The 25,837-nt window shown below is 42.9% G+C and overlaps 1 protein-coding gene across 3 annotated transcripts in view; it reads left to right on the plus strand.

Moving 5' to 3' along the window:
- LOC126280853 (uncharacterized) overlaps nt 1–25,837 on the plus strand; it is a 326,522-nt gene that overhangs the window by 282,967 nt on the left and 17,718 nt on the right. For all 3 annotated transcript variants that reach the window (XM_049979799.1, XM_049979798.1, XM_049979801.1), the window contains exons 3-4: nt 2,355–2,607; nt 21,599–21,887. In XM_049979799.1, coding sequence (XP_049835756.1) covers nt 2,355–2,607; nt 21,599–21,887 — 542 coding nt within the window. The remainder of the gene's footprint in view (nt 1–2,354; nt 2,608–21,598; nt 21,888–25,837) is intronic.

Genomic DNA, 25,837 nt, shown 5'->3' on the forward strand with positions numbered 1-25,837 from the left:
CCGCTCGTCCGTGTAATGCTATTGTAACCCAACATGCTCTACAGAGTGTCGACGTCTTGCCTTGACCTGCTCGATCACCGGACCTGTCTGCAATTTAACACACAGTGCCTCATCAGACAACTGCATCGCTGTCTACAAAACGTTAACTGTTGCTGTATTGACCAGCTAAGTGCAACAGACATGGAACTACATCCCTCAGACATTCAGCATCTGTACAAAACAATGCATGCACGTTTGCATGCTTGCATTAAATGTTCTGGTGGTTACACCGATTGTTGATGTACCAGCATTTAACATTTGCAATGATTTATTTCACGTACACATAAACCCATGATCTAGCAATGCTAATCGCTTAAATAAGTTAGATACACAAATGTATAAGTGGCGTGATTTTGGATTCATACTGGACTGAACTGGATTTGTCCTGAGAGGCAGGCTGGGTTAGCGCTTAGTCACTGGGGAAGTTATACTGAGAGAGTACTTGAAAAACTCATGGAAATGGAGGGTAAAACAAAAATTTACAGAAGTTCCCATATTTTTCGAGCCTGTTGCACGTCCTGTATATCATGAGATCTGCTCCCCATGTATATCATCAAAAGATCTGCTCTTCGAATGAAACTGTGTGCGCAAAGCCACACACACACATTGCGCCAGCTATGTAGAAAACCCGTGTTTGTGCAAATTAGTTAGGGTGCTTTAAAACTCACCACAGCCTTCAGATGTGTAATGCTTCGATGCTCCATACTCATTGGAACAGTTCGCACAATCGTCTGTGTTTACATTAATGGTTGAACTGAATATGGGCCAAATGGACAGCAGTTAGTATTATACAGGGTGAAAAGTATTTAAACCGAAAAACTCTGGGAGGTTGTAGGGCACATCAAAACAAATATTTTTCCATAATGTCATTTTTTCCTATGAGAATGATTTAAAGCGGTAGAGGCCGTGTTACGTACTACGTAGCGCACCACAACGGACTAGCTGCACAGCGGGTTTATCAACAACAATATCCTAATCGCCGTATCCCGCATCATACGACCTTTGCTGCTGTGTACCAACGTCTGCGTGAGACCGGGTCATTTAGCAGATTACCTGGACAGGGGTGCCGTCGCACGGTAAGAACGCTGCAATTTGAGGAAGCTGTCATGCAGCATGTGGAGCTGGATCCTTCAATCAGCACTCGTGCAATTGCACGTAACATGGGGACGAATCAGACAAATGTAAGAACAATTCTTAGAGAGCAATTGTTACGTCCATTTCACTTAAAACTTGTTCACAACCTGGAACCAGTTGATTGTCCACCAAGAGCACAGATTTCGCAGTGGTACCTGGAACAGTGTGAAATGCATCCTACATTTCCATCTTCTGTGTTATTTACCGATGAAGCAACGTTCTGGCGTGATGGAGTCTTCAACATGCATAATTCGCATGTGTGGAGTGGGAATAACCCACTTGCCACAGTTACTAGCGCTCATAAAGTGCGGTTCTTCGTTAATGTGTGGGTCGATGTTGCTGGGGACTGTTTAATCGGGCCGTATTTGCTACCTAGGCCATTAAATGGCAGGCACTATTACAATTTTCTCGCCGGAACATTGCCAGAAGTGCTGGAAGAGGTCCCGCTCCCTACAAGACAACGCATATGGTTCCAATATGACGGGGCGCCGGCACATTCAGTCATCGTGTGCGTAGATTCCTGGACCGACGGTTCCCAGAAACGTGGAATGGCAAAGGTGGTCCTGTACCGTGGCCTGCTCGATCCCCAGGTATCTCCTCTCTGGACTTTTTTGTGTGGGTGAGATGCGCAATCTTATTTACACAACTCCTGTTGCATCAGAAGAGGATCTGGTTGCCCGGATAGTAGCAGCAGCAGGAACTATTCAGGATACTCCTGGGGTTTTTGCCCGTGTCAGACAGAACATGATTTGACGGTGTAACCTTTGTTTACATGTCAATGGAGACATTTCTCAAAATATACTGTAATAGAAATTGGGTTGTGTTAATGTGTCGTCTCTTGGTCATAAAAAAAGGAAAAGTGTTTGTTGGTTTAAATAATTTGCTGCCAGAGAAATCATCCTCTACCTGTTTAAATACTCCTCATAGGAAAAAATGACATTTGGGGAGGGGGGGGGGGAATATTTGTTTAGATGTCCCCTACAACCTCCCAAAGTTTGTCGGTTTAAATACTTTTCACCCTATATAGGTTTCAATAATTAAGAGGTGCTCTTAAACATTGTTCTAGTATTCTCTTCAGAGCAGATAAATTTTGAAATTGCACGGAAGGCCACTACTGACAGCATAGAGCTGGCACCTATGTTCCTCAGTGTGCTTCACGGCACCGCGTTGTCTGTGGGCAGGTGGCGAGTACCTGGTGTCGAGCCCCAGCTGCCGCATCCCGGACATGCCGGCGCGCCACCCGTCCATTAAGGGGCTGCTCAAGTCGGTGGGGCCCATCGTGTGCTCGCGCCGGCCGCCGCCCAGCTACGTCGAGCGGCTGTCCACGGGCGCGCACGTGCTCCGGCTCGAGGACAAAGTGGCGCACTGCTGCTACCACAACATCACCAGGCCCGCCGATCTCGACATCGTCAAGACACCCGATGAACTCTACAAGTCAGTCGCCACTGCACTGCCGCACAGTAAATAAATTGCTTGCTTTTTTATACTTAATGCGGGGACACTTTCCCTACAACCACTTTCATCATTGTCACATCCGCCGCCACCACCACCACCACCACCACCACCACCACCACCACCACCACCACCACCACCACCACCACCACCACCACGTCTCCTCCTCCTTCGTCGCTGCCAGGCTCACCATAGATCCATCTTTGTTGCTACCATCCCCGTCTTCTCTACCATCATTATAAAAACAAACCCACAACGCCTCTTCGTCTTTACTATGACCATTTGAGGCGTAGCGCCGTATAGCAATCCTGCCTTGGAGGCGGTTAAGTGGGAGATGTGTCTCGGAGCTGGATAGTGACAGATGGTGACGCGAGACTGGACGCGCACGTAGTTTATGTATCAGCCGATAGAGGACAATATTGGATAGGGAACTGAGTTAGTTTTGATTGTGCCCACTAGAGTGCACTAAAGTAATAGCAAGTTTTTAATAAACTGTTCTAGTATTTTCATAAAGCGTTGTAATGCCTTTTTGTGTATGAAAAGTGTCATAAATGTGTTTTAGCAGTATGAATGATGCGTGAGTGTGGTTTAAGGTTAATATGAAGATAATTGTTTAACGAGTTATGTAGTAGGATTTAGTGTGGGAACATTTCGAAGAAGTATGAATATGGACAAAGGGGATTTTTGTAGAATAGATTTGTAAAGTAAGTTCATGGTAAAGGGAAAGTTAATTCAGGGATAAATGTTGTGTTGTTGTGGTCTTCAGTCCTGAAACTGGTTTGATGCAGCTCTCCATGCTACTCTATCCTGTGCAAGCTTCTTCATCTACCAGTACCTACTGCAACCTACGTCCTTCTGAATCTGCTTAGTGTAGTCATCTCTTGGTCTCCCTCTACGATTTTTACCCTCCACGCTGCCCTCCAATACTAAATTACTGATCCCTTGATGCCTCAGAACATGTCCTACCAACCGATCCCTTCTTCTGGTCAAGTTGTGCCACAAACTTCTGTTCTCCCCAATCCGATTCAATACTTCCTCATTAGTTATGTGATCTACCCATCTAATCTTCAGCATTCTTCTGTAGCACCACATTTCGAAAGCTTCCATTCTCTTCTTGTCCAAACTATTTATCGTCCACGTTTCACTTTCCTACATGGATGGCTACACTCCATACAAATACTTTCAGAAACGACTTCCTGACACTTAAATCTATACTCGATGTTAACAAATTTCTCTTCTTCAGAAACGCTTTCCTTTCCATTGCCAGTCTACTTCGACCATCATCAGTTATTTTGCTCCCCAAATAGCAAAACTCCTTTACTACTTTAAGTGTCTCACTTCCTAATCTAATTCGCTCAGCATCACCCGACTTAATTCGACTACATTCCATTATCCTCGTTTTGCTTTTGTTGATGGTCATCTTATATCCTCCTTTCAAGACACTATCCATTCCGTTCAATTGCTCTTCCAGATTCTTTGCTGTCTCTGACAGAATTACGATGTCATCGGCGAACCTCAAAGTTTTTATTTCTACCCCATGGATTTTAATACCTACTCCGAATTTTTCTTTTGTTTCCTTTACTGCCTGCTCAGTATACAGATTGAGTAACATCGGGGATAAATAACAATGGTAAATGGTAAATAACATTGTGCATAAGCAAAACTTCAGCATATTAGATAATTACGGCGGTAAAAAGTGCAGTCGTTAGGTTTACTATTTTGCGATTGGTTATTGACGAAAAGCGCGGACTGACGCGGGAGAATGTTGTTTTGCAATATGCTGTTCAGTAAACTGACCAATGGTAAAGCAATATTCTTCGCGCGCCTTTCTCTGCTGGTAGAACAGACAGAGTATTCTAGAGCGGAGTCGGAGCCTAGCCATGAAACAGTTCGGACGTATGTAGTAGTACTTCCGATGGAAATGATCAGTTGCCGCATCTAGTAGTGTTTCACACATCAAAAGTGTTGTAAAGTGACGGCATAATTATTCCGATGGGTCTGTAGAAATTTCGGAATTTTTAAGTGAATTTTGTGACGAGAAAAGACATAAATTACGCGTGGCGTATTGAGCAGGTCGGTGGCTAAAAACTGTGACTGCATTAGCTACCGACAGTCTTAATATTTAGCGAGCATTCTCAGTGAAAAACAATCCGTATTTTTGTATTACGTTTTCGGGATATGCAATACCATAAGCTTGCTAACGTTAGTGAAAGGGCTAGTGAGTGACTGGGTTAAGACTAGCACGGGCTTGGCAGTGATACTTGTTCACCTAAGTTTCACAATATATGAAGGACAAAATTTACAACCTTTCATTTCGCGTGAAAACTTTCTCCCGAAACGTAATTAGTGACTTTAACTGCAACCTGGTTCACGTCGAAGTACAGTAGGTTTCGCTCGGCTTCCCTACTGATGATCTGCTGGAACAATGTTCACAGGTAGGTGCGGGTTCGTCGTAAAGGGACGAAAGGAACCGCGCCGCAGCACATTCACTACGCGTTTTAAATGTCTGTCTCTACTTGGTTGGTACATAAGTTGGTAGAATTTTTCCGTGTGTTTAATACAGACAACAGATACACATAACAGAGACTTTTGTCATGAATAATATATTCTCCTTCACTGTTCACAAGTCTACCAACGCTGGTGTAACTGCGCGACTGCAGAAATCACGTGACTTTCAGGCAAAGAACTCGTTGAGCCATGTTCGTTATGCATTTGCTTCCGGAGAGGAAGAGAGAGGAAAAGGTGAAAATCTGTGGACACAAGATTAGGTGAATAAGGTGGGTGCGGAATGACTTCCCTTCCTGTATAGTGTTCCTTGTCATTCTAGCAGAATGCGGGGCGCAGACCGTTGCTGTCCATCCACCAGATGCGTAACTCTATCATTTATGGATGAGCGCACGTCTTCGTACGGGGATTGTTGCTTTGTTTGGGCTCAGCCATTCCTTCCTTTTCCTTATGTTAGACACCATTTCACGTCACCAGTAACGATACAAGATACGAATCGTCGGTGTCGTTCACAAACCATTCGGTGACGAGCAACCAGAGATGCACAAATGGCCATCCGCTTATTGTTGCCATTTTAGGTTAAGAGCACGCATATGCGTAAACCCGATTTTTCAGCCGTCAACATTGCATGTAAATGTCGCACGATGGTGGAGAGATAGTGAGTTCATAACATTTGCCTGTACTCGAGTACATTGACGTGGATCTTATTCTTTTTCTTCAGTGTTTGTCCCGCCTGGTGGCAGGGTCCGCTGAGTGGATTCGCTCTCTCCGTTTTGTACGATAACGGGTCATATCTGGATTATGATTTACCCCCCTTCAGGTCGTTGTGCGGAGTGTCGGCCCGGTTTTATATATGTCGTCCTTGGGTCTCTTTCCCATGACTTCCACTGTGTATGCTGCCTTTGCAATGGTATCGTCCTTTGCACGCAGCAAATTTCCAAACCATCACAGAAAGCTTCCTCGCATTTTCTTCTGGATTGGTGGCACCACGCAACATTCCCTGATGGTGTCATTTGAGACGTGATCCAGTCGAGTGATGCCACCTGTCCATCTAAGCATTGTAGTATCCATGACCCTCAATTGTCGTTCTGTCTCTTGTAGCTGGTCAACACTCAGTGCCGTAGAGAGCAACCGGACGAATGACAGTCCAGTAGATCTTTCCCTTCAGACGAGCCTTAATCCGACGATCGCAGGTGACACCTGTTGCCGTTCGCCACTTCATCCAGGCTGCCTGCCTCCTTGCGTTGACCTCTGTAAGATGGCCATCGTTAGAAATAGTAGTAGAACCGAGATACTTAATTTTTTTTTTCTATTCGTGGTAGATCTCCTCCGTCAAAGAATGACAGTCCAACTTCTCGCGGATGTGATGGCATGTACTCAGCTTTCTTTTTGTTTAGCCGCAGGCAATATCGCGCGAGTTTTATGTTAGGTGCTGGAGATCAAACTTGTTCTCTACAGCCAACATATCAGCAGTGAGGAGTGTTATGGTAGTTGCATGTGCATGTCTGATGTAACAGTGTCCATCACAAGAATAAACAGCAGTGGTGATAAGGCAGAGCCTTGGTGGACTCCTACTGTGATGCGAAAGTCATTTGACGCTCCTGCTCCCACTTGGACGTACCTCCTTGGTTCTACATACAGAAGACGTACGCAGTTGACAAGGTACTCCGGAATGCCGTGGTCTCGAAGCGCTAACCAGAGTAGATCATGTGGTACCTGATCAAAAGCCTTTTCGAGTTCTGCAAAAGCAAGGTACAGTGGCTAGTTCTTTTCTTGATATCTACATCTACCCTCCGCTAGCCACCAAGCGGTGTGTGGCGGAGGGCACAATTCGCGCCAAAGTCATATTCCACCACCCCCCTCCCACCCCCGCACCCACCCCCTTTCCTCTGTTCCACTCGCGGATCGCACGAGGGAAAAAAAGACTGTCTGAACGCCTCAGAACGAGCTCTAATTTCCTTTACCTTTGAATGGTGATCATTGCGCAATTTGAAAGTTGGTGGTAATAATATATGCTCTACATCCTTGGCGAAGATCGGATTTCGGAATTTAGTGAGTAGCCCCTTCCATTTAGCGCGTCGTCTATCTACAAGTGTGTGCCACTCCAAACTTCCTATGAGACTTGTAACGCTCTCGCGATGGCTAAATGTATCAGCCACGAATCTTGCTGCTCTTCTTTGGACCTTCTCAATCTCTTGAATCAGACCCAACTGGTAAGGGTCCCATGCAGACGAACTAACTTATTGTAAGCAATTTCCTTTGTTGGACTGCATCGCTTCAGGGTTCTACCAATAAACGGCAGTCTAGAGTTCGCCTTGCCCGTTACTTGTGTAATCTGATTATTCCATTTGAGAGCATTTCGAATAATCACATCCAGATACTTGACGGATGTTAGCGCTTTTAAACACTGGGCATTTATTTTGTACTCGTACATTAATGGGATTTTCGCCTTGTTATACGCAGTAGGTTACACTTACTAATATTGAGAGATCTTTCAAACAGCATTCACGCAGCATAGATTGCGTCAGTTGTGCCATAATTTTTGACAAAACGGGCTTGGTTCGTAGTGATTTGAGCTGTTTCGCTTTTCCTTGTGTCGAGAATACGCTGAATGATTTTCATCGCGTGACTTAGCAGTCTGGTCGGGCGGTAATTACAACAATCAGCAGGACTTCATTTCTTTTTCAAGATTGTCAGTCTGTTGCATTCTACCTTCTTTGATGATCTGGTTGAAGATATCCGTGCCGCATTCCACTGTTAAGAACACCAAAGCTCTACTTGGAGGTCATTGTGGCCAGTGGAATTCTCTCTCATCTCCTTCAGAGCAGCCTCAACTTCAGCAATGTTAATTTCCTCAACTGGTTCTTAAACAGCTAACATGGGTGGTACTGGTGAATGGAGAAATTTCTCGGTAGAAATTCTCTCAAAGTAATTCTGACGGCATTCCCTTGCTTTCTTCTTGTCGACCAGCAGCTCACCCGTTTCATAGTTGATGTCGTAAAAGTGTTGGATGTCTCCCATTTTCCGATGTTTTGATTTAACTAGTCGATAAATGTCACTTTCTCCTTCACGTGAGTCCAGTTGCGTGTCGAGATCTGAATACTTCTCTGCTTTCGTGACACCTGTGACTTTCTTCGGCTCTGTGTGGGCTTGTTTGTAATCATTCCAACGGGGTAATGTTTTGTCTGCAGGTAACTTGTCTTACAATTTTTTCATCTTGCGTAGGGAATCCTTAACATCGTCATTCTAGAGTCGCGAGGTAATCTTCTGCTGGGATTTCAGCAGTCTTGTCGTCAAGCAGTGCCCAGAAGGGATCTTTGGTTTCTGCTCTTGGGCCGGTTTGTGGGGAATAGTCACTGAAGAAGCGAACTTTTCGTCTGTCTGCAATGTACACAGTTTTCATAAGGCGATCGTCGTAACGCTGCGTCTGAGACAGAAACACCGAATTTCGCTGATATGATAGTGCCGACGCCGGTTAGTTCCTATGTTTGTTCTGTTGTGTATCAGTTTGTAAACACTACCAATGTTATATTACTATTGTTCACTACACCTCGTTTCTTGAACTGAAAAATATCGGTACGTCTTTTTTCGAGTGCCTTAGCTAGTTAGCTGCACCGTCCAGTCATAATCCCGATGTTGGTGCGAGAGAGAACGTGCGGGCTCAATTGCTTACCCGCTGCCGCCGCACTCGAGACGGCAACACTTGCATACTTGTCTCGCGCGTTGCTTTCGGGCTTAACAGTGGTACCGAATTCTTTGGATATCATTTCCATAAGGATGTGACAGTGGTTTTACGGCCGGCTTGTCACAAAGCCTGTCACCAAGCATTTTAGATGCTGCTGCCAGCATTAAGTTGGACCGCTCCTGACCTGGAGAACAGATGCCTTTTCGTAGCCGCTGCTCTGGAAAACACACGCTACTTTCTTTTTTTAGGTATCTGCCAAATGCACTGTAGCGGTGGTCTCCATCTCCGCATTAGGTCATTTAGACTACTTTTTTAGTGAAAAACTGGTTCATCCGCCCCTTCCATAATTGAGACGTTACAGACTGCCGTCTACTGTCTTCCACGCCGTTATCTGTTCACTGTCGAGCCTGAGAGGTAGAGGTTGGAAAATGAAAGACGCCCTAGGACTCTAGACCAAATAACAGCGGGGTCAAAAAAGGAAAAAGAAGATCGAGAATGGTCAGATAGGAAAGACAAGAGAGGAGGCTGATATAAGTGGAAGCAATACCAGACTGGGCTCGGGACCCGTGGTCGCTAACCACATACTCTATAGGGGTGAGTCCCTGACATGGATCGTTGTGGATTAATACCTTTAAACGATCCTCATCAATCCCCGAAGGTCTTCCTAAACGTGGAGAGTCACTACTGTCAAAACACTTGTTAAAATCAGGAAACCATTTTCTTGCCCTGTTCTTTGCGATGGCACTATCGCCATACACGGTGGAAACGTTTCTGGCTGCCACCTTATGTTGAACTCAGACACGAGAATATTTCGGAAATGTTCCCATTACTCCACTTGGCACTCGATTTTCTAGCTCCCAAATATCCACTCACTATCTCCAAATGACAAAATGGCAACACGAAAGCTCAAACAGCAACAGTGAACTACAAATAAAAAAATGGCTATCGGTAAATATACCCATAGCGACTGGAATACCAACATGCAAAACAAATACGCCACGAACTTATGCGCCAACTTACTATTATCTTCTCTCGATATGTTACCTGTGTGTCTATTCATTATTTACTAATTTATTGATGGGTCTATTTACACTCTCAAGATTAGGTCCACCAGGCAGTTATTACATCTAATCAAGCATTCTGTATGTTTTGCTTTACATGTAATTCAGTAAACATTTAATAAGTTATATGTACTCGTACTATAGAAAGCAGAATTTAGAAATTATCATAGTGCAAGAAGGCGAAACAGAAAGCAGCTGAAAAAGATGCTTCTCGTGCATAAAATACTGTCGTTCTGTTTTCTAGCGTTTGTACAGAATAAGCTGCCGGTATACACAAAATTCGAAAGTATTTCTTTAAGAACATATTGTAGATTATATCACTGAGTCAATGAACTTAGGCTCTTTTTTTACAATTAGTTCATGATCATTCATTTCTCTACATAATTTATTGATGCTTGGAATGTAATAAGTAGAAAAGTAATTAAAAACAAATGTTAATCTTACGGCTGGCTTTCTCTACGCTTGGGGCGCTAGTGTGTTTCTAACTGTCAGATAACGACTTTCATAGCAGTTAGTGTGGCGACTGAGAGTTCACGGCGACGCGAAACCCCCGCTCACCACCTCCTCGGCTGCAAATTCTGCTGCACCCTAAGGCGTGGCCAAAGCCACAGCCGCCACGTACAGTCTGTAGCAAGATAGAGGGGGGCATGGCCGAATGCAATTTTGTTTAATCTACTTAGATACGGCAATGTTATCGCTGAAAGGTGGGATAGCGGAGAGCTGGACTGAAAGGACTAGACCGAGAAAAGCTTTAGTATAAACTACCAACTTTAAAGTAATAGTAAAAAATACCAATGTATCGCGCACAATTTGTGGCCATGGGGAGTAACAATAAAAGAATGAGCGTCTCACATCTCAATTTTTTTATTGGGGGGGGGGGGGGGGGGCGCAAATGAGTAGATTTGGTGTACATTTACAGAAAGACAAATTACAATTTCAGAAAAACTGGGTAATTTATTCAAGAGAGAGGGCTTCACAAATTGAAGTCAGTAATGCGTTGGTCTAACACATTGGTTGATAAAAGTCCTTAAGTGTTCTTCTCACGGATATCGTGCAAAATTCTGTTCAGCTGTCACGTTATATCGTCAGACTCCCTAGCTATACTGCGTTCATAGTAAGAATAAACCACATGTAAACATTACACTATGTATTCTTCCGTGTTTGCTGGAACCTCATTGGATTTCGGTTCACGTGGAGTAGAAGCAAACTGCCTCGAATACAGTCAAGTGCGATAATGAGGATACATTTTATGATGTGCGTTACGCGTACATCGGCCCAGCGACAATACTGGGTAACAGCTTTACCGGCGCATTTAACTGGGGAAATATTGGCCAGCCACCGGGTCCAAGTAACCTGCAGTAATGTTAACAGTCGTAGTAAAGACGTATGAAGAGACGAGAGGCGAACAATATAGCTTGAATGTAATTTAATGGTCAAACTCAGGCGATACGCTTCTTAGGTGAGCTGATGGAAAACATAAAATGCTCTCGATCTTAGCTAACACAATACTGTAATTAAAAGCGAGAGTGACGAAAATTCCTGACTTTGACGAGGTTAGTTTTCCTGCGCGAGTTGCGTGCGGCGTAAGAGCACAGCGCTGGGATTTCATCATGTATTTAAATATTGAAGCCACTTAAGATATTACAGCCACTCGTCTGGTAATTTCTGAACTTCTTTCATATGGGACTCTGAGGAAAGCGGTACAGTTCAGTACTGCTACGTTGATAACGAGGCGATCAGCAACAGAATCCCAAGCCACCAAAAAGACATTTCCTTTTACTCTTTAACGACCTGCTTTTTGGGTTTCGCCGTCGTTCGGCATTGACGTCACACAAAGCTTAGTGTATTAGTTCCAGTAAGTTTGGGAGCTAAAATGTCGTGTTCTTTCTCGCGACAAATCCATTAACTTGGCCTCAGATAAATTCTGTTGCGTTCAGAGTGTAATGTTTTAGTGACAACTGTAAAAATGCATCATTTGTACAGTGTGCTCCACGCCGTGAAAACTGTTTCCCCTTTTCTGCGACTTTATCACTCTGGCTCGTCTAAGACCACATCTGTCCTATAAAACAATGGGCATATTCAGACAAAGAGTATTTGATTTTTAATTTTTTCCAAAAACATTGTGTAATGTTTTCTTAACTTAAAAATCTTAAACTGTTTATAATATGTAAAGTAAGAATACTTATTTACAATGAAACCAGAACTCTGTGTGCAGCATGTAATTAGAAACTAGAAAACGTACATTTTTCTTTAAAAATGAGAATTAAGTTTGAGTTAATTAACACACATTTGATAAATTTCAAATTTAAATGATGGAAGTATTCAAACCGAACAAAAAATTGTAAACCATAACGGGTTGCGAACCTCCGGCCACATAACCTCCCATTATCAATCTACGATACGACCGGTCACGCCACGAATATATCTGAAACATCAAACGCAGTATTTATTACGTAATATTTCTTGAAAAACTCCAAAGCTGATTTTTCTCTGTGATGTTCTGAAAAACATTTAGAACAACTTCTTTCTAGCCATTATCGGTGTCCCTCCCACGGTAGCTGAGTGGTGCCGGCACGGTGGCTCAGCGTGTACGGTTCAGAGGGTTAGGTGCCCTCTGTAATAAGAAAAACTGACTATTCCCTGACAACATGTCGCCCATTTCCATTAATGTCATAAAACGAAGGGCAAAGTCACGGCTTTGTAGGCTATCTTGGGGTGGCACACATCTGAATTTTTCAGTGACACCAGTGTAAAATGCTTCGCAAAATCTTTTGAAGAGTTGACCAAGGGGGAGAAAAATTTAAAACGTAGAAAATGATGTTCAAAGATTTTCTTCTCATACTTCTAAATGTAATAAGCTTACCTCGTTGATTCACTGGCGGCGCACGGGATGAAATTGAAACCAGCAAGTTCCTTAATAGCCAGGCGGCCCCTGGCACTCTGAGTACTTCAACATTCGACCTACGGGGCGGCATCGCACTTCTTCCTCGATTAGAATCATAGATACAGATAATTAGAGGTCAAACCTCTACATATACGAGCCCGATACAAGGCTCAATTGTGGTTCCTCAGTAGTAGGAAGAAGACGAGTTTTTGCCACAGTGAAGGTTGATACAACATTTTGACTAAAAGAAAATTTCTAAATGACGGCACAAAAATCCGGCCTCATTCCAGATTAAATATGTCAGTTTGTACGTGTTCTACAATTTATAGAAAGCGATACATACAAATCTCGTGCAAGCCTTTCAAGAAAGCCATCAGTGCAACAGAAAACTATGCAATAAGATTAAGGATATGCAACTTTCTTCTCAATTCCATAAATTTCGGGATAAAGTTAACCGAAAGAAAATTTGTCGTTTTTGCAGTAATTTTCATGCCAAAATTATTCATAATGTTTTTGCACACTACGGAAAATTATATAATTCCTCAATTCTTATCAAGAGCTAGTGTTCTCAAACGGTAACTGCATCCCTTCACACGCTGTCGTATTTCCCCTTTAAAGTAAAAACAGTGAACCATTTGGAAGCAGCCCTGGCATATTTTTTAGGTGATAACTTCGGGTTAAGAGTCATCAAATCTCTTACCTGCGATAGGCCCACAGCAACAAATAGAAGAAGAATCTCTGTATGTAAAAGGAAATTTCCTAACTGACATGCATCATCGTCCAGCCCAAACCACCAAAGATGTTGTTGTTGTTGTTGGCTTCAGTCCTGAGACTGGTTTGATATGGCTCTCCATGCTAATCTATCCTGTGCAAGCTCCTTCATTTCCCAGTACCTACTGCAGCCTACATCCTTCTGAATCTGCTTAGTGTATTCATCCCTTCGTCTCCCTCTACGATTTTTACCCTCCACGCTACCCTCCAATGCTAAATTTGTGATCCCTTGATGCCTCAGGACATGTTCTACCAACCGATCCCTTCTTGTAGTCAAGTTGTGCCACAAACTTTTCTTCTCCCGAATCCTACTCAATACCTCCTCATTAGTTATGTGATCTACCCACCTAATCTTAAACATTCTTCTGTAGCACCACATTTCGAAAGCTTCTATTCTCTTCTTGTCCAAACTATTTATTGTCCATGTTTCACTTCCATACATGGCTACACTCCATATAAATACTTTCAGAAACGACTTCCTGACACTTATATCTATACTCGATGTTAACAAATTTCTCTTCTTCAGAAACGCTTTCCACCAAGGATAGAAACTTGAAATTTGGAGAAGGGTTTTGTTCTTATACTGTAGGAATCGTTTAAGAAGGAATTTTTCGAAAGTCCACCCCTAAAGGGGTGAAGTACGGAATGAAAGGCTTTTTGAAAATGTCACTATAAAAGCAATTTGAAGCTAGAACTACAAATATTATTATTTGGTTTCTCGGTCACAAGTAAACAAACACGTGCTTCAGCATTTCTGAAAGTTTAATCACTAAGGAGAAAAAAAATGGGTGAATTTTTTAAATAAGTCATGTTATAAGCCACTACTAAAGCATTTTAGAGCTACATCTATGAAAATTGGTATTTGGCTTCTTGGTCAGAAATAAAAAAAAATTGATTATGGAAATTCAATCCCATAGAGGATGAAATTTTTTGAAAATATTTCCTTATGTTAAATAGATGTTTGACGCATAAAGAAATATGTGTTATGGATGAAAGTTTCTGTAGAAATATCACCACAAGAACTCAAAAGGCATAAAAATTAATAAAGGCGTCAGACACCTCCGGTTACCAGAATCGCTTTTTGGTCAGGTGTACGTTGGGAAAAGACCTTGCTTTTATGCCCTTAATTAGTGTGAAAAGGTTAAATGATGTTGCGGTTTCTTGCGATTAGATTAAATAAATACAATAAGAAACTATGCAGATCATACAATCCACCAGAGCGAAGCAGCGGGCGCTAGTCTAGTTTGATATAAGCAGTATTTGTTAAAAGGTTCACACGATTTTCAAAAACTTACAAAATGTAATAAATTTAACAGCATAAAGTTATATTAAAAAGCAACTTATGTCCCCAACGGCACTAGTCTCAAATAATGTGGCTTTTCCGACAAATCTCAAACTTCTCATTTTCGAATTATACATCCGCAACAGAATTGCTTAGTACCATGAAATATTTATTACAAATAAAAGTTATTTAGCTTTTTATTTTTAATTTTTATGCGGTACAAATAGAGCGGCAGAATGTCCTCAGTCATACCCACGCTCGATAGCAATAAATCTACAATCAGTGCCCTTCTCATTTCTCTCCACACACTGCATGTTGAATTCTGCAAATGCCTTCTCCCTTTGAGTCTGGCTTTTCGCGGGTAGGAGATACTTCTTGTCCTCGGCGGTCATTTATTTCCTCTTTCGTAAATTTGTGCCGAGCGAAGTGGCGCTGTGGTTAGCACACTGGACTCGCATTCGGGAGAACGACGGTTCAAACCCGCGTCCAGCCAGCCTTATTTAAGCTTTCTCGATTTCCACAAATCGCTTCAGGTAAATGCCGGGATGGTTCCTTCGAAAGGGCAAGGCCGACTCCCACATCCCTCCCTAATCCAATGGGACCAATGACCTTGCTGTTTGGTCCTCTCCCCCCAAATTAACCAACCAACCGCTGGGATTAGGATCTTTGTTTACCTACATGTAAGTTTAAAATTCCTGGCTGATTATAACTGTGTGCCCGGCCCAAACTCGAACTCGGGACCCTTCCCCGGCAAGGTAGGAGACGAACTACTGGCGGAAGTGAAGCTGTGAGAACGGGTCGGAAGTGGTGCATGTGCAGCTCAGTCAGTAGAACACGTGCATGCAAAAGGCAAAGCTCCCGAGTTCGAGTCTCGGTCCAGCACATAATTTTAATCTACCAGAAAGTTTCATACCAGCGCATTCTCCATTCCAGAGTGAGTTTCATTCTGTACACGGTATTTGCATGAGAAACTGAAAAATTTGATGGAGCTTGCATCTCTCTTACGTATTAAGTATATTCTATATTTCCTCCGGAATCAGCCACTTTTAAAGCAATGCTGTCGGTTTTTTGTCCCGACCAAGTCAGATATTGGAGACAGATCTGAAACAAAATATTTCTTGATACAGTTCGTTAAATGTATCTGTAATAAGACAAATTTGTTATTCCCAAACGCGAAGAAGCTAAAACTATTGGCGGATGAAAGTAGTATTATTAAAATCAACAAATTTACTTTTTTCTGTTTGTCCATCCTTTTCGCAAGAGGTTTCTGGGACGAAGGCCGTTTACTATCGTGACAAAAAATAAACACACACCTACAGCCATCCTTATGATTTTATTTTGTCGCTACTTGTTTCAACGCTTCATTGCGTTACCGATAATACGATTAAAATAAAGCTTTTAAAAAGTATCCGAAGATAGGCATGATAGGCTGAAATTGTTCATGGTATTAAAATAGTTTTTTGGCTTGCTGTGTTTTTCACCAGCAATCTCATCTATTTGTCCCACTATACGACAAACCTCTACTTTAGGCCCCAAAATCAGTGGCTTATACACTCTAACACAAAAAAGACGCGCCACCAAGGCACTATCCGAAAGAGACGGAAATCGTAGAGGTGATGTACATGCAAAGGCAAACAAATGATTACAACTTCAGAAAATTTGGATTATTTATTCAAGAGAGAGTTTCCCAAATTGATCAAGTCAATAACACGTTAGTCCAGCACTGGCCCTTATGCAAGCAGTTATAGGGCTTGGCACCGATTGATAGTTGTTACATGTCATCATGAGAGATACGGTGCCAATTTCTGTCCAACTGGCGCGTAGAACATCAAAATTCAGAGTTGATTAGAGGGCCCTGCACGTAATGCCCCTAAGTTTCTCAATTTGGGTAAGATCCAGCGATCTCGCTGGCCAAGGTAGGGTTTGTCAAGTGCTAAGACAAGCAGTACAAACTCTCGCCGTGTGAGGGCGGCATTATCTTTCTGAAATGTAACTGATAATGGTCGAAGTAGAGAAGATATAAAATGTAGACTGGCAATGGAAAGGAAAGCGTTTCTGAAGAAGAGAAATTTGTGAACATAGAGTATAGATTTGTCAGGAAGTCGTTTCTAAAAGTATTTGTATGGAGTGCAGGCATGTATGGAAGTGAAACGTGGACGATAAATAATTTTGACAAGAAGAGAATAGAAGCTTTCGAAACGTGGTGCTACAGAAGAATGCTGAAGATTAGATGGGTAGATCACATAACTGATAAGGAGATATTGAACAGAAAAGAGAATTTTGTGGCACAACTTGACTGAAGAAGGGATGAGTTGGTAGGACATGTTCTGGGGCATCAAGGGATCACCAATTTAGTATTGGAGGGCAGCGTGGAAGGTAAAAATCGTAGAGGGAGACCAAGAGATGAATACACTAAGCAGATTCAATAGGATGTAGGTAGCGGTAGGTACTGGGAGATGAAGCAGCTTGTACAGGATAGGGTAGCATGGAGAGCTGCATCAAACCAGTCTCAGGACTGAAGACCACAACAACAAGAAGTTCAGGATGACATGCCATCAAGGGCCACCAAAACGGAGCGTAGAATATCGTCGACGTACGGCACTGCTGTAACGGTACGGCCGATGACTAGCAGGAGGGTCATGAAGAAATTGCACCACAGACCATCACTATTGGTTGTCGGTCAGTGTGGGCGACAGTCAAGGTGGTATCCCACCGCTATCCGTGACTTCTCCAGACACGCCTTCGACGTGGATTATTTTCCCCTTTAGAAGGCATTTTACTCTGTATTGCTCCCATCCCCACCCTCATACTCACATGATAACAAACGACACATCAGAAATGCTGATTGCCTAGACAATCCGCTTCTCTACATCGCTTTACTCACGACAGCAGTAGTCTAAATGTTTGCAGACAGCTTGCTATTCATGTGAAATACCTGAAGCGAGAAATCACTCCGCCTGTCACGTGATAAACGACGCACTTTAGCGTTTAAATCAAGATAGCGTTCACATAAAGCTGGTGGTGTTAATAACGTGATTGAACAGAGTGTCCTGAACACAATATGAAGAGCTTGTCATGGGGCAAGTGATACCACACTAACTTCGACCGGGAGCTCACCTGTAGTGTCGTTATTAAATGAAGGCACGAAATGCCAATAGTGAAGTCCCTTCATTTGGACAGCGCTCGATATTAATGTATTCAAACCACCTTGAATTATTTGAAATTGAGGAGCCAGATTTTCAATTCCTTTTTTCCACGGCATGAGAGGTAATTAGTGGGAACATCAGTCATTATGGACATGTGTAAACGTACTTTTTGTCGGCATAGCGCATCGGATTCGGAGTCTCCAGATGTGTGGATTTATTTTTCATCTTCATCAAATGATACTGGCTTTTGGACGAGTGCGCTGCTGGAATACTGAGACAAATATCTTCCAACAAACTTTCTCCCGTGCGGCTTTGTAACGTGTAGCGCCAGGGTTTGGCAGTGACATGCAACGGTGACACGATCAATTCTCTGACAGCAGAGTTAACAGTCTACGGGCGATCTTTCAAGGCAGCGGCCCCTACAGTGAGCAATCCGGTAGCGGCACTGAACTGAATTTTAAGATGGCAGAAGACAGTTTTGTAGCGTAAAATTGAGTTTCCTAATTGAATTGGCTGAACCTCTTATCGTGGCTATGCTTTATATTCTCATGCATCTGCAGTCATTATCTCAACATCTTTTCGGAGGGAGTTCATCGCTTTTCTCACAGATTATCAGTCAGAATTAAGTATTCTGCACGTGGCGGCGTTTGGCCAATTGCAGCAATTTTCCCACGAGGACTGCCATAAACTGCTAACAGCGTGCAGATCAAGGCCACGGCAAAAAATACGAGCAGTGGTTGGGAAGGGAGTGAGACAGAGTTGTAGCCTATCCCCGATGTTATTCAATCTGTACATTGAGCAAACAATAAAGGAAACAAAAGAAAAGTTCGGAGTAGGTATTAAAATACATGGAGAAGAAATAAAAACTTTGAGGTTCGCCGATAACATTGTAATTCTGTCAGTGACAGCAACGGACTTGGAAGAGCAGTTCAACAGAATGGACAGGGTCTTGAAAGGAAAGTATAAGATGAACATTAACAAAAGCAAAACAAGGATAATTGAATGTAGTCGAATTAAGTTGGGTGATGATGAGGGAATTACATTAGGAAACGAGACACTCAAAGTAGTGAACGAGTTTTGCTATTTGGGGAGCAAAATAACTGATGACTGTCGAAGTAGAGGGGATATAAAATGCAGACTGGCATTGGCAAGGAAAGCGTTTCTGAAGAAGAGAAATTTGTTAACATCGAGTATAGATTTAAGTGTCAGGAAGTCGTTTCTGAAAGTATTTGTAATGGAGTGTAGCCATGTATGGAAATTAAACATGGACGATAAATAGTTTGGACAAGAAGAGAATAGAAGCTTTCTAAATGTGGTGCTATGAAGAATGCTGAAGATTATGTGGGTACATCACGTAACTAATGAGAAGGTATAGAATAGAATAGGGGAGAAGAGGAGTTAGTGGCACAATTTGACTAGAAGAAGGGACCGTTTGGTAGGACATGTTCTAAGGCATCAAGGGATCACCAATTTTGCATTGGAGGGCAGCGTGGAGGGTAAAAATCTTAGAGGGAGACCAAGAGATGAATACACTAAGCAGATTCAGAAGGATGTATGTTGCAGTAAGTACTGGGTGATGAAGATTGCACAGGATAGAGTAGCGCGGAGAGCTGAATCAAACCAATCTCAGGACTGAAGACAACAACTACAAATATTTTCTAAAAAAACGTGCAGCAATATTGTATGAAATACACATGCAACACCTAGTTTGACATCTTGGTAACATTGTGTAAATGTTTCTGTGCCACCCATTTATTATTTGAGGAGTAATAAAAGCTTCCGTCAAAAGTAATTATGCGTACTGTTACCCCATGCTGTGGCAAGAGTATACTAATACCCAAAAATAAATATCAGTGTTCTGGCTAAAGCTGACTTGGGAAGAAGTATCTCCTGAATACAATACAGAATTTCCCATACCGCACTGCCTTTTAACATTCCCTGTTGGTGAGCGCAACGTGGTAGGTAGAAAGAGCTCACTCATGAATCTTGAATCTTAGATTAGACGGTGTGATGCAAAAGGATACTGTTTTGGAGCCAAAACGTAAGAATAACAAGCTGTTTTCAGTACCCCTTTTTTCTTTCGGCCAGATGTTGGCCCAGTTGGAGATAGTGAGTCACCTGCCATGTGTATTTTTACCCTCAACTGAAGAAAAAGAAAAGTATTACAAATTTCGTTTCGCAGCTTGATGCGGGCTACAGGACTCGATGTCTCGCCGCAGTAAGTCTTCCATAGTGGAAACATTCCACTCGAGTGGGGACGGCAGGGCATCAAGGAGGGAACGTTGATGGATGATGATGATGATGGCATTATGGCCCCTTCTTAAGGATTTCTGTGGAGAAATATCTACATCCATACTCCGCAAGCCACCTGACGGTGTGTGTCGGAGGGTACCTTGAGTATCTCTATCGGTTCTCCCTTCTACTCCAGTCCCGTATTGTTCGTGGAAAGGATTGTCGGTATGCCTCTGTGTGGGCTCTAATGTGTCTGATTTTATCCTCATGGCGTTTTCGCGAGATACACATAGGAGGGAGCAATATACTGCTTGACTCTTCGGTGAAGGTATGTTCTCGAAACTTCAACAAAAGCCTGTACCGAGCTACTGAGCGTCTCTCCTGAAGAGTCTTCCACTGGAGTTTATCTATCATCTCCGTAACGCTTTCGCGATTACTAAATGATCCTGAAACGAAGCGCGTTGGTCTCCGTTGGATCTTCTCTATCTCTTCTAGCAACCCTATCTGGTACGGATCCCACACTGCTGAGCAGTATTCAAGCAGTGGGGGAACAAGCGTACTGTAATGTACTTCATTTGTTTTCGGATTTCATTTCCTTAGGATTCGTCCAATGAATCTTAGTCTGGCATCTGCTTTACCAACGATCAACTTTATATGATCATTCCATTTTAAATCACTCCTAATGCGTACTCCCAGATAATTTATGGCATTAACTGCTTCCAGTTGCTGACCTGCTATTTTGTAGCTAAATGATAAGGGATCTATCTTTTTATGTATTCGCAGCACATTACACTTGTCTACATTGAGATTCAATTGCCATTCCATGCACCATGCGTCAATTCGCTGCAGATCCTCGTGCATTTCAGTACAATTTCCCATTGTTGCAACCTCTCGATACACCACCGCATCATCTGCAAAAAGCCTCAGTGAACTTCCGATGTCATCCACAAAGTCATTTATATATATTGTGAATAGCAACGGTCCTACGACACTTCCCTACGGCACACCTGAAATCACTCTTACTTCTCAAGACTTCTCTCCATTGAGAATGACATGATGCGTTCTGTTATCTAGGAACTCTTCAATCCAATCACACAATTGGTCTGATAGTCCATATGCTCTTACTTTGTTCATTAAACGACTGTGGGGAACTGTATCGAACGCCTTGCGGAAGTCAAGAAACACGGCATCTACCTGTGAACCTGTGTCTATGGCCCTCGGAGTCTCGTGGACGAATAGCGCCAGCTGGGTTTCACACGACAGTCTTTTTCGAAACCCATGCTGATTCCTAGCTGCCTCGCTAAAAATCAGATCCCACACAAGAAGGCAGGCACCACATAGTTGATTATTCTGATGAGAAAGTGTTTTATGCTGAGATGATGATAGACCGATTGCCTTTCTGTGCAGCCTCTCGGAGTGCAAGCCCATCGAGAATGGGGAGGCACGGTTGCTGCCTGATGAGGAGTTCCTGCTGGTGAAGTGCGGCAAGGTGATGGTGAACGCGCACGTCGTGGTCGCCGAGACGGAAGCTGTGCGCAGGCGCGTGGACGCGCAGCAGGAGCAGGCAGCCCCGGGCATCAGCGTCCTGCTGCTCGGCATAGACTCCATGTCGCGGCTCAGCCTCTTCCGCACCATGCCGCACACGGTCGAGCTGCTGCAGCGCCGCGGCTGGGTCGAGTACAAAGGCTACAACAAGGTGCGCTCACTGCCGGTGCTGCAATAATGATTGGGTTCGTCACATTAGGCACTGACAACATTATTACTATCATAATTTTATTATTATACTGATGGCTACAGGATTGAATTTTTAGGTGCCTTCGGATACAGAATGTACACTCCAAGACAAAGAAAAGGGGGGGGGGGGGCGAGACCATGAAGGAATTACTCAATTATCTGAGCGGGAAAGAAATCAGTAGATATGGTATACATGTGCAGACAAATGATTACAATTTCAGAACAATTGGATGATTTATTCAAGAGAAGAGAAATACACTACTGGCCATTAAAATTCTTACACAAAGAAGAAATGAAGATGATCAATTAGTATTCATTGGACAAATATATTATACTAGAACTGATATGTGATTACATTTTCACGCATTTAGGATGCATAGATCTTGAGAAATCAGTACCCAGAACAACCACCTCTGTCCATAATAAAGGCCTCAATACACCTTGGCATTAAGTCAAATAGAGCTTGGATGGGGTGTACAGCTACAGCTGCCCATGCAGCTTCAGCACGATACAGTTCATAATGAGTAGTGACTGGCGTATTGTGACGAGCCAGTTACTCGGCCACCATTGACCAGACGTTTTCAGTTGGTTAGATATCTGGAGAATATGCTGCCCAGGGCAGCAGTCGAATATTTTCTGTATCCAGAAAGGCCCGTACAGGACCTGCAACATGCACTACCCTGCTGAAATGTAGGGTTTCGCAGGGATCGAATGAAGGGTAGAGCCACGGGTCATAACACATCTCAAATGTAACATCCACTCTTCAAAGTGCCGTCAGTGCGAACAAGAGGTGACCGAAAAGTGTAACCAATGGCACCCCATAACGAATACACGCTTCCAATGTGCTTTCACCACGATGTCGCCAAACATGGATGCGACCATCATGATGATATAAACACAACCTGGATTCATCCGAAAAAATAACGTTTTGCCATTCGTGCACCCATGTTCGTCGTTGAGTACACCATCGCAGGCGCTCCTGTCTGTGATGCAGTGTCAAGGGTAACAGCAGCCATGGTCTCTGAGCTGATAGCCCATGCTGCTGCAAACGTCGTCGAACTGTTCGTGCAGATGGTTGTTGTCTTGCAAACGTCTCCATCTGTTGACTCAGGGATGGAGACGTGGCTGCACGATCCGTTACAGCCATGCGGATAAGATGCCTGTCATCTCAACTGCTAGTGATACGAAGCCATTGGGATCGAGCACGGCGTTCCGTATCACCCTCCTGAACCCACTGTTTCCATATTCTGCTAAGAGCCATTGGACCTCTACTAAAGCGAGCAGCAATGACGCGATACGATAAACCGCAATTGCGATAGGCTACAATCTGACCTTTATCAAAGTCAAGAATGTGATGGTATGCATTTCTCCTACTTACACGGAGGCATCACAACAACGTTTGTGTATGAGAAAATGGTTGGAAACTTTCTCATGTGAGCATGTTGTAGGTGTCGCAACCAGTGCCAACCTTATGTGAATGCTCTGAAAAGCTAATCATTGGCATATCATAGCATCTTCTTTCTGTTGGTCAAATTTCCCGTCTGTAGCACGTCTTCTTCATGGTGTAGCAATTTTAATGGCCAGTAGTGTAGTTTCTCAAATTGAGTAAGTCAGTAACACGTTGGCTCTTACGAAAGCAATTATTCAGCTTGGTGTTGATATAGGAAGTTATTTGCGTTCCTCCAGAGGGATGTTGTTGTTGTTGTTGTTGTTGTTGTTGTCTTCAGTCCTGAGACTGGTTTGATTCAGCTCTCCATGCTACTCTATCCTGTGCAAGCTTCATCATCTCCCAGTACCTACTGCAACCTACAGCCTTCTGAATCTGCTTAGTGTATTCATCCCTTGGTCTCCCTCTAAGATTTCCACCCTCGACGCTGCCCTCCAATACTAAATTGGTGATCCCTTGAGGCCTCAGAACATGTGCTACCAACCCATCCCTTCTTCTAGTCGAGTTGTGCCACAAACTTCTCTTCTCCCCAATCCTATTCGATACTTCCTCATAAGTTATGTGATCTACCCATCTAATCTTCAGCATTCTTCTGTAGCACCACATTTCGAAAGCTCCTATTCTCTTCTTGTCCAAACTAGTTATCGTCCATGTTTAATTTCCATACATAGCTACACTCCATTACAAATACTTTCAGAAATGACTTCCTGACACTTAAATCTATACTCGATGTTAACAAATTTCTCTTCTTCAGACACGCTTTCCTTGCCATTGCCAGTCTACATTTTATATCCTCTCTACTTCGACCATCATCAGTTAATTTGCTCCCCAAATAGCAAAACTCCTTTACTACTTTAAGTGTCTCGTTTCCTAATCTAATTCCCTCATCATCACCCAACTTAATTCGACTACATTCAATTATCCTTGTTTTGCTTTTGTTAATGTTCATCTTATACTTTCCTTTCAAGACACTGTCCATTCTGTTTCACTGCTCTTCCAAGTCCATTGCTGTTTCTGACAGAATTACAATGTTATCGACGAACCTCCAAGTTTTTATTTCTTCTCCATGTATTTTAATACCTAATCCGAACTTTTCTTTTGTTTCCTTTATTGCTTGCTCAATATACAGATTGAATAACATCGGGGAGAGGCTACAACCCTGTCTCACTCCCTTCCCAACCACTGCTTCCCTTTCTGGTCCCTCGACTCTCATAACTGCCATCTGGTTTCTGTACAAATTGTAAATAGCCTTTCGCTCCCTGTATTTTACCCCTGCCACGTTTATAATTCGAAAGAGAGTATTCCAGTCAACATTGTCAAAAGCTTTCTCTAAGTCTACAAATGCTAGAAAAGTAGGTTTGCCCTTCCTTAATCTATTTTCTAAGATAAGTCATAGGGTCAGTATTGCCTCGCGTGTTCCAACATTTCTATGGAATCCAAACTGATCTTCCCCGAGGTCGGCTTCTACTAGTTTCTCCATTCGTCTGTAAAGAATTCGCATTAGTATTTTGCAGCTGTGACTTATTAAACTGATAGTTCGGTAATTTTCACATCTATCAACACCTGCTTTCTTTGGGATTGGAATTATTATATTCTTCTGGAAGTCTGAGGGTATTTTGCCTGTCTCATACATCTTGCTCACCAGATGGTAGAGTTTTGTCAGGACTGGCTCTCCCAAGGCCGTCAGTAGTTCCAATGGAATGTTGTCTACTCCGGGGGCCTTGTTTTGACTCAGGTCTTTCAGTGCTCTGTCAAACTCTTCACGCAGTATCGTATCTCCCATTGTATCTTCATCTACATCCTCTTCCATTTCCATAATATTGTCCTCAAGTACATCGCCGTTGTATAGACCCTCTATATACTCCTTCCACCTTTCTGCTTTCCCTTCTTTGCTTAGAACTGGGTTTCCATCAGAGCTCTTGATGTTCATACAAGTGGTTCTCTTTTCAACCAAAGGTCTCTTTAATTTTCCTGTAGGCAGTATCTATCTTACCGTAGTGAGATAAGCCTCTACATCCTTACATTTGTCCTCTAGCCATCCCTGCTTAGCCATTTTGCACTTCCTGTCAATCTCATTTTTGAGACGTTTATATTCGTTTTTGCCTGCTTCATTTACGGCATTTTTATATTTTCTCTTTTTATCAATTAAATTCAATATTTCTTCTGTTACCCAAGGATTTCTACTAGCCCTCATCTTTTTACCTACTTCATCCTCTGCTGCCTTCACTACTTCATCCCTCACCCACTCTTCTTCTAGTGTATTTCTTTCCCCAATTCCTGTCAATTGTTCTCTTATGCTCTCCCTGAAACTCTGTACAACCTCTGGTTCTTTCAGTTTGTCCAGGTCCCATCTCCTTAAATTCCCACCTTTTTGCAGTTTCTTCAGTTTTAACCTACAGGTCATAACCAATAGATTGTGGTCAGATTCCACATCTGCCCCTGGAAATGTCTTACAATTTAAAACC

Source organism: Schistocerca gregaria, chromosome 1 (genome assembly GCF_023897955.1).
Source record: "Schistocerca gregaria isolate iqSchGreg1 chromosome 1, iqSchGreg1.2, whole genome shotgun sequence".
NCBI lineage: Eukaryota > Metazoa > Arthropoda > Insecta > Orthoptera > Acrididae > Schistocerca > Schistocerca gregaria.